This window comes from Enhydra lutris, unplaced genomic scaffold, assembly GCF_002288905.1.
Source record: "Enhydra lutris kenyoni isolate GAN:26980312 unplaced genomic scaffold, ASM228890v2 scaffoldscaffold26, whole genome shotgun sequence".
Lineage (NCBI taxonomy): Eukaryota > Metazoa > Chordata > Mammalia > Carnivora > Mustelidae > Enhydra > Enhydra lutris.
In genome coordinates, this window is record NW_019154110.1 from 18,488,786 (window position 1) to 18,498,391 (window position 9,606).

General features: G+C 42.9%; 1 protein-coding gene across 1 annotated transcript; it reads right to left on the bottom strand.

Annotated features, from left to right (window-relative positions):
- Positions 1–7,029: 7,029 nt before the first annotated feature.
- Positions 7,030–9,313, bottom strand: LOC111151701 (kinesin family member 2B). Its single transcript, XM_022509853.1, has one exon. The coding sequence runs from the start codon at positions 9,311–9,313 to the stop codon at positions 7,124–7,126; it is 2,190 nt and encodes a 729-aa protein (XP_022365561.1). The 3' UTR covers positions 7,030–7,123.
- Between the last annotated feature and the right edge of the window lie 293 nt (positions 9,314–9,606).

Sequence of the window (9,606 nt, forward strand, 5' to 3'; positions counted from 1 at the left end):
AGTCAATTTAAAACTGGCGGCTGGGATTCGCTGTGATCCATTATTGCCTTCTCTTTCTTGTCCTCACAGACCTCATGACAAACATAAGCCTGAAAATGGTATATTAACTGGTACCACGTCATTAACTTTTATTCTCAATTATTTCAGGGTGAAACCCTTTGTACTTGTTGCTTTGATGATTTCTCCCATTTTTCTTCCTCCTGATTATTCCACGTGTTTCCCCTGTTCCCATGCAAGCTGTGTCTTCTAGGTCTGACTGGTAGACAGCTTCCTTCAGGTTGAGAATCACCTCAAACACACAAATATGGAAGGCTGTCTGATTTTTATCCTCAGTCATGGATTTGGTTCAATATCTTCTTTAGGGGATGCCTGGGTGGCTCAGTGGGTTAAGCCTCTGCCTTCAGCTCAGGTGATGGTCTCAGGGTCCTGAGATTGAGCCCCACATCGGGCTCTCTGCTCAGCTGGGAGCCTGCTTCCTCCTCCTCTCTCTCTGCCTGCCTCTCTGCCTACTTGTGATCTCACTCTCTGTCAAATAAATAAATAAAATCTTTTAAAAAATATCTTCTTTAGGCCATTAAAATTCTCTGGGTTTTTTTTTCTTCTTAATTACTGAGATTACTTTTATTAAAGATTAGAAAGGAAGTGCCTCAAATAGGAAAAACAATCACATTTCAGAAAGATGATACCTTAAGGTTTTGTATCAGCAGTTGCTCCTTTGGAGAATAAAAGGAATTGCACAAATACTTCATCAATGACAGGTTTGCTTTGAAGATAATATTCTACACTTCGACTAACAGACAGTTTTGACATTTTTTAAAGCAACACATACTAGGAACTGTGTTTCTGCTATTAGAATGATATTTTAAATCAGTAATTGAACTTCAAAGAAAGAATAATGCACTCATTCATTGAACCAACACATAAATATTTATCTGGGACTCTCCTACTGTTTTATTATGTCGATCGCTGAAAATAATGTCACTGAGAAAAACTCATAGGATAACTGTGTAAAAACCTACTGTCACCGATTAACTGTGGGAAAGAGGACCTGAAATTATGAAGTCTTAAGTTCAGTGTTTTAAAAGCAGCTTTATTAATTGCAAGCTCATGTAGCAATTCAAAATAAGTTTGTCCACTAAAGGAGTGAAGAAAAGCTATTTTAATTAACAGATCCACGCTCGTAATTAGCGTGTCAACTTTTTGTGCACAAATGGATGTTTCCAAAGTACTGAAAGTATTTTCCTTTTCTCACATTAGTTGCTCTGCCATCTTTCAAACAATCTTGTTAAAGCATTAATTTACTTTACAACCCTCCTCTTTAACTTCAGGACATCTGTGTGAACTGCCGTCAGTTCTCTTTGAGTGGACCCCAATTACTTCTCTGGGTTTTTTCATTTACATAATATTTTTTTTAAAGTATTCATTTTAGAAAAAGAGAGAAAGGAGAGAGAGCACACGTGGGAGTGGCACAGGGAAAAGGATAATCTTAAGTGTGTTCTGTGCTGAGAATGGAGCCTGATGGAGGGTTTGAGGTAGGACTTGATCTCAGGACTCTCACACCACCACCTGAGTTGAAGCAAAGAATCTGCCATTTAACTGACTCAGCCACCCAGCTGCCCCAATAATATCTAACTTCCCGATGTTCATGATAAATTCCATACTGCGTGTTGTGAGATCATGTAAAGGACCACGTGTATTCTCAGGAAAACATTAACATTGGTGGAAACATTAACGAGCCCTGGTTCAGTATGAATGATGACTCAACAGAAACAACTGCACGAAGACTAGTTAGAGCAATTTTTTACTGATAGAAAGCTTTTAAGTAGTGTTCTACAGATGTGAATGTAACAATCTGTGGGAAAGATATGTAACGATATATGTAAAGTTCTCTGCGTATACACACCCATACATCAATAGGTTTGTGTACACAGCTCTTCCGAAGGATGGTTAAGATCTGTAGGTGAATGGCACTCTCAGGACTTTCTTCCATTTTTTCCCTCCATTTCCAAACTTAAAACAAATAAGCAAAAAACTAGATAAAAGCCCAGTAATAATTAACATATATCTCTCCAGGTGACAAATGACGCATTCACCATTGTCCTGTTTCCATTTTCCAACAATGGGTACTGTTAGTTACCTATGTTGATACGCTGCTCTCTCTTACTTGCTAGGTTTCAACATAGAACGAAAATCTTCATTATGTTGAGATTGATTAGAACTTATTACAAGAAATACTATTGATATGTAGTTTGTCTACAAAGTCGGGTATAAAATGCATAAGATTTATGTCAGTAAATATAGTGTCAGCAAGATAGATCCAAGCTATCTTACCAAGGGCACAATAAAGTTAAATAAAATATCAAAATAGAGCGGTTTAGGCAGGCATCAAAGAACAAGGCAGTCAGGGACTTAAGGAGTCAGACTGCAGAGAACTGTAGGACTACAAAGTAGATGAGTGATCGACTAGGGCTAGGGGTAGGGGAGTTAAGGGAGGAGGCATGAGGGGTGCGGGGATTCCTTTGGGGGTGATGAAACATTTTTAATTTGATTGTGGTGATGGATACACAACTCTGCGAATATACTAAAAGTCAAAGCTATTTAAAAAAATCACAGAGAAAAGAGAGCTACATTAAAATGGTCATTATATTCTCTGCCATTGCCTTTTCCCCTTGAGGCATTTGCTGATCTCGAATGTAAACAGGAAGCTCAAATGAGCAGTAGCCAAGTAATATTGCTATAGCTTCACAGGGACCCGGTCTCATAGGAGTCCAAGATTGAAGTCCAGGCCTCCAAGCCAACAGGAATGATTTTGGAGAAAAGAGGACCATAGAGGAATGAGACATACCTTCTGTACGCAAATTTTTCTCAGCTATTTGCTGAATCTACAGCTCTAAGTGCATAGAACAATATTCAAAAGGGAAAAAATAAAGCAAGCAGTTGAAAAGTGACTTAAAAACTTAGCAAATAATTTAGTAAGCTCACAGATTTGGGAAGGCAAGTTTCCACGAAGGAGGGAATTTCAGTGAAGATGTCATACATGCTATACTCTAAATTTAAGGGTAAATCAGAACTATGACTCAATGTGATAAGCCCTGACTCTATGTAGATAAGTCAGTGTGTACGAGAAAATTTATAACATTGAAAGCCTAAAAAAGCTGACAAATTCATGATCTAAGTATTGAGCTCAAAAAGTTGAAAAAAAGTGGAAATTATACAAATGAGGAAAAATGGAATTAATGAAATGGCAAGAAATATACAATGGAGAAAATAAATGGCCAGGCGTTGTTTCTTTGACAAGACTAGTATAATTTATAAACATATTACAAGTCTGATTAAGGGGGGGGAAAAGGTATAATATCAGGAATGAAAAGTTAGAAACCAGTAATATGACCATTACAGATAATGGGCATACTGTAGTTCTATGATAATAAATTAAGACAACTTATTAAAATTGTATAAGAAAAAAATACTAACTCTAAATCATCTTATATCCACTACATACACTGAATCAGTAAAATCTTCCCAGGAAGAGAACTCGGGGTGAGATAAGACCCGTAGGGTGAGCAAGATGGTAGAACAGGAAGTCCCCAACTCCTGTCCTTGTCAATAAACAATGATGCGGCCATCCACAGACAAAAATTCCTTTTTGGGAGCTTGGGGATCCAGGTGGGAGGCTGTGAAATTTCAGCGAAGCCTAAGACTGAGGAGAGCTGCTTGAAGGAGGTGGGACCACATCTTCACGGCAGGTTTGCTCACATGGTCCCACTTGCAGACTCAAAGAAGTTGCAAACCCTGTGGACTGAGTCTCACTTGGCTCTGCGTCCTGTAGCCAGCTCCTTCTGCTGCTGACCTGGAGGCACACAGATGAACAGGTGCTGGCTCCAGGCAGAGCCCAAACAGTCGTTCTTAGAAGATGGCAAAAGAAAATGCCTTCATGATTCGGGGTAGATAGAGACTTACGAAATGGGACGTAACCAATATTTCTTTAAAAATGGGTAAATTGAGGGGTGCCTGGGTGGCTCAGTGGGTTAAAGCCTCTGCCTTCGGCTCAGGTCATGATCCCAGGGTCCTGGGATCGAGCCCTGCATTGAGCTCTCTGCTCAGCAGGGAGCCTGCTTCCTCCTCCTCTCTCTCTGCCTGCTTCTCTGACTACTTGTGGTCTCTCTGTCTGTCAAATAAATAAATAAAATCTTTAAAAAAAAATGGGTAAATTGAACTTCATTAAATCTATAAGCTTCTCATCATTTAAAGATGCCATTAAGAGAGTGAGTAGACATTCTGCAGACTGGTAGGAGATATTTGCAATACATGTATCTAAAGAAGAACTTGCATCCAGAATGCATTTAGTGCACAAGAGAGAGTGGCTTAATGGCCAGTACGCTTGTATAATGACCTTGAACTTTATCAGGGGAAAAAAGCATAATGAGATAGGTTTCCCGTACACATGAGAAAGTGTAAAATTAGAATTTTACAAAATAACAATATGAAGTGTAGGCAGACATAGGGAGGACCCCTAAATCTTTTAAAATGAGGATGGTTGTGTAAAATTGGTCCAGATTCTTCACAAAACTCCCTGGTATGACCTATGATGCTGAATAGAAGCATACTGTGGCTCCAGGAATTCCATTCTGGACATATACATGTGCACCAAATGACATGCGCGAGAATGTTCACAGCATCGTTAGTAATTGTTTAAAACAGAAACAACTCAGTTTTCCATCAAGAGTAAAATTTACAAATATGAACTACTTGTGCAGCGAAACACTATAGAACCATGTAAAAAGGACAGGCCATAGATGATTTTGATTGAAAGAAAGAGATGCAAGTGTATCTAGCGTATGATCCCATAAATCTGAAAGACAGGCAAACGTATCTTGGATGATTTTTGTCAGAATAGTCCTTACCTTTGATGCAGGGTGTCGTGCGTGAAATGATGTAGGAATGAGGTTTCTGGGACATTATGTTCTATATGTTGCTATAGGTGGTGTGATATAGGGGTACTGACTTTGTTAACATTCGCGGAGCTATATAGGGAAGATCTGTGTAGGTTGCAGGTCATAAAAAATAAAATTAAAAAAAAAAAAGGATGTTACTGGTATCAAAATATTGAAACTCCTAGTAGGCTGCCCTAAAATTGTGTGGCAGGGAGATAGAGGGGAGATAAGTGTGGTGTAGAACAACAAGGATAATGACAGTAACGAGAACAATAACAGGTACTAGTCATTGGCATAAAAGATGGGGAGAGGGCAGCAGACAGTAAAACCACCCTCCAATCTTTTGAAGCAGGTGTTCTACTTACCCTGCTTCATATAGAAAAAAAGCAGTTCAGAGGGACAAAGTTACTTGCCAATAATTACAGATATTTACTATACTAGAACTAGACTTGGAACCCAGGCTAGATTCTTAACCCCAGACTTTTTCTTTGCATACAAAAATAAATTAGATCTCATTTTGAAGGAGAGATGACCTAGTCCTAAGGGAAGACAGATCTCCAAAGTTTTATTTGGTTTAAAAATGGGGGCCCCTGGGTGGCTCAGTGGGTCAAGCCTTTGCCTTCCGCTCAGGTCATGATCTCAGGGTCCTGGGATCGAGCCCCGAGTAGGGCTCTCTGCTCAGCAGGGAGCCTGCTTCCCTTCTTCTCTCTCTGCCTGCCTCTCTGCCTACTTGTGATCTCTGTCTGATCCAAATTGTTTTATACTGATAGCTGTTTGCTAGGACATTACTATTCTATTCTCTAGTAGTTATGTGTCAGTTTTCCTTAGTGCCAGTGAGGTCTTTGCAACTTAGAGGAAATTTTTTGAAAACAATAGGTCATGTCTGCCAAAGGTAGTAACAGAATTTAGATACTCATTTTCTGTGTCCCCCACATTTCCCAGTCTGCAAAGTACTTTCTTTGCAAATCATTCCATTTTATTCCTTAAAAAAGGAATTTGGAACTGGTGGAGTTGGAAGCAAAAGATATTTGTTTCATTATAGCATTTTATCAATATGTTTGCATAAGGTAAATGTGTATTAATTTTATTTATATTTGCAAATTATATTAGCTTCTAACTCCTTTTTTTTTTCCCCTAAAACGATGGACTTTGTGATCTCTGAATCAGGATTTTTTTTTCTCCTTACTCAAGTGATTTAAGGCACTGATATCCCCCACATTCCCTGTGAGGCCTTTATGGGACGTGCCCCGTTTCAGGCCAGAACATTTCTACTATTTTGCTGACTGGCTCCCTACCTTAATTTGATGGAGGAAAGCTTTTTATGTGAATTATGTAAGCAAAAAATTTGGCAAGAAAGTGAGAGGAAAAAAAGCTTAAAGACACCATAGTCAACAAAGCCAGTGCTTACTCAAAACACACACAAACACACACACACACACACACACACACACACACACACACACACTATCCTTCTCAGGAAGCACAATACTTTGCCAATTTTAACTCAAAGATTAAAAATAAAAATCTCTCTCAATTTTAGGTTCTCAAACAGAGCCCCTGAAATAAAATTCCTTCCTTCCCCATCCCCCATTATGACTAGAACTTAGAAACCATTTGAATCTACACATCCACACCACAGAAAGAGATTGGTGAGTGTGGGTATCATTAGATTTATGCCATTGTGTACCCTGTGGTGTATTCTAATTCCGGTCCCTTTGATCTGCAATGTGATGCCTTCTTAGTCACAGATTTGAGGTGTCTGATTTCATCACAGCGAGGTTCTTTCTACAGCAGGATTTCTCAGCCTCAGTACAATTGATATTTTCAACCAGATAGTTATTTGTTGTGGGAGTCTGTCTGGTACATCATAGAGTGTTTTCATAGCATCTCTGGCCTTCTATCCGATAGATGCCAGTATATCTGCCCCCCACTGCCAAACTCAGTTTTGACAATGGAAAATGTCTCCAGACATTGTCAAATGTCCCTGGGAGGTAAATGGTTCCCAGTTGAACACGTATGTCCTAGAAAATGAAAACAAACTACAGGAAAATACAGAGGAAGAAGCAAGAGGACATTTCTGACAAGCATATTTTAAGATGTTCTAAGCTTTCCAGGAGGATCTTTATATCTAGATAATTTGGACATTTTCTTTTATAATAAGAGAGGTAGGGGCCACAGCAGTGTATCCATCATTTCAGATCTGACCTCTTGCCACTGGCTCCACCATACTTGGTCTTCTTTTGGAGGTCAGCTCGTAATAATTTCAGTTTCTTTTGAATCTCAGTCAGAATACCTATTTTCTGATCCAAAATGGACAATAACTGGGCAATGCAAAAATCAACATCACAGTTTACCCCACCAGCTGTCTCCTGTATGTTTTTCCCTGGCCGTTGGCTTGATTCCTTCCATGAAGTCCTTGTATCCTCTGCTAATGGAGTGGGTGACGTTTCAATATCTTTAATCTGTTCTTCCTTCTCACTCTGTATATCACCAGAAATTTTAATAAATCCATCCCCCTGAAGGGATGTTTTTGAACCCGTAATGTGATTTTCCAACATCCTCGGCACCTCAGGTCCAACCGGATAGAGACAGCGATGGTGGGGCCTGAAATCCAGAGTCAATTCTTTCACTCTGTTTGCGTATCTTAAAGTGTTGAGGGTGTTTTCACAAGAGGCCATCCCTGGAGAAATCGTAGCAATCATACAAGTGGAGGAATTCTGGCCTATAAAGGAGTCCCGGAGCACCTGCGTCAGTTTGCTGGCTCTGAATGGGGTGTGAGACTTGTTCTGACCCAAAGCCCGGATGCATTCTTTGAGCGCCAGCAGACTTTTATTAATCTCCGCCCCTTCCAGCTGCCTTTTCCTGTTGGCTTTGGCAGTATCTGCTCCCCTTTCGTTCCCAGCTAAGTCAACAAGGGAGAACTTGCCATGCAGTTTCCCTCCTGACTTTAGGATGATCTGGAACACAGCGTGACTCCTGGAAGAGTGGGCGTTGACTGATGTCTGTCCAGAAGTCCGACAGCTGTTTCCTAGTTCCACAAGGTTCAGCACATCCTCCACACTACACACCTCCTGCTCCTGCAGTCCGACCACCTGGATCTGCTGATTGCCATCCTCAAGGACTTGCAGCTTCTTCTTCCAGTTCAACAAGTCATATACCTTGCCCCCGTAAATCTCAAAAAATGTCCCATAGACTTTGAGGTCCAGCTTCTCGTAAGCTGTGGTTCTGAGCAGGAGGAAGACATCCTGCGCCACGAGGGCGTAAATGCCTTTAGAACAATCTTGGTCCCTTCCTGAAAAGGCTCCGCCCATGGTGTGCGTTTTCCCACTGCCCGTCTGCCCGTAGGCAAAGCAGGTGGCCATGCCCTTGCGGAAGATGGACTCCACCAGCGGCTGGGCAGTGAACTGGTACACTAACTCATTGGAGGCTGTGTCATCGAAGGCATGGTCGAAGCAGAAGGTCTGGTTCTCCAGGTAGCGAGTGAGGTCTACCTTTTGCTTGGACTCATGCACCAGGACCACGTTGTCTGAGGGGATGGTGATGATGTCCAGGTCCTTCATGGTGGTCTCTCGCTGGTTGAGAGGACGCTTCCTCACGCAGACGCAGATCCGATGGTCTTCCCGGGGCTCCAGGCTGGACACCTTGCTGCAGTCCAGGTGCCTGCGGTACTCTTCGATCATGCGCATGATCTCGTAGTTGGGGTTTCCGGTGTTGACATTGAGGGCGCGCTGGGCTCGGATCTCCAGTTGCAGCCGCCGGCGCTTCTCCCGCTGCTTTTGCAATTTCTCAATTTCCCGTAGGCAGGGGGACTTTTTGCGCTTCATCAGGCAAGGATTGCTGGGGACTCTCAGAGCCAGGCTGTCCCCCGAGGGTGTTTCGTTTTTCTGCGGGATTGCGGCAATCCACCGCGCGCCGGTGCACTGGTCCCCGATGGCCGAAGAGGGCCCCAGAGACAAGGGCAGCAGGGAGGACGCCGTGGGGTGTTCAGCCGAGGCCAGCGCGGGATTCAGCAGGAATATGGTCTCTAGATCAACCTTCTTACCCTTTTTGACTCCTTTCTCGACCCACTCCACCGTGACCCAAGAGTTTTCTCTTTTGATCTCTGTGACCACAGCAAGATGGATCCGCCCGTCGCTGCGTTGGATCGCCACGCAGATGCCCACTTGGACATCTCCCAAGGGCGGCTTCAAGGGTTTCAAGGATGCAAGGCGAGGGGTGGCGGGGAGGCATAACTGGCTGGCCATGGTGAAGGATGGAGGTGTCAGGGCTCGCTTTCGGGGGCCCTTGGGGTTGGAGCAGCAGGACCGGAGCCCAAGCCAGCCTGAAGTGCCCAGGGCACTGAGGCGCTTGTAGTTTGCACCTGCCTTTGTGAGTCCCATACAGGGCTCGGCGTGAGCCACTGGCGTCACAATGGGATGGAGACAAGAGGCAGCGGAGCCTGGGGGTCACTAGGTGAAAGGGGGGCGGGGGAGGGGGGTCGGCACGTTCCTGATTCTAGGTACAGAGACCGCAGGGCTGGAGAATTGTTCTCTGCCACCGAATACAGAGGGGTCGGAGTTAGGAGTAGGGTGTACGTTCCGCGAACATGTGTGCTCCAGCTTTGGGACTAGCCATTCGCCCCTGCAGTCTTGACCTGCTGCATCAAAGCTAAGCGCTTCAATTTGAGAACCAG

Bases quoted from the DNA above. Each gene is read 5' to 3' on its own strand.
- LOC111151701 (XM_022509853.1), bottom strand. From the start codon at position 9,313: ATGGGACTCACAAAGGCAGGTGCAAACTACAAGCGCCTCAGTGCCCTG.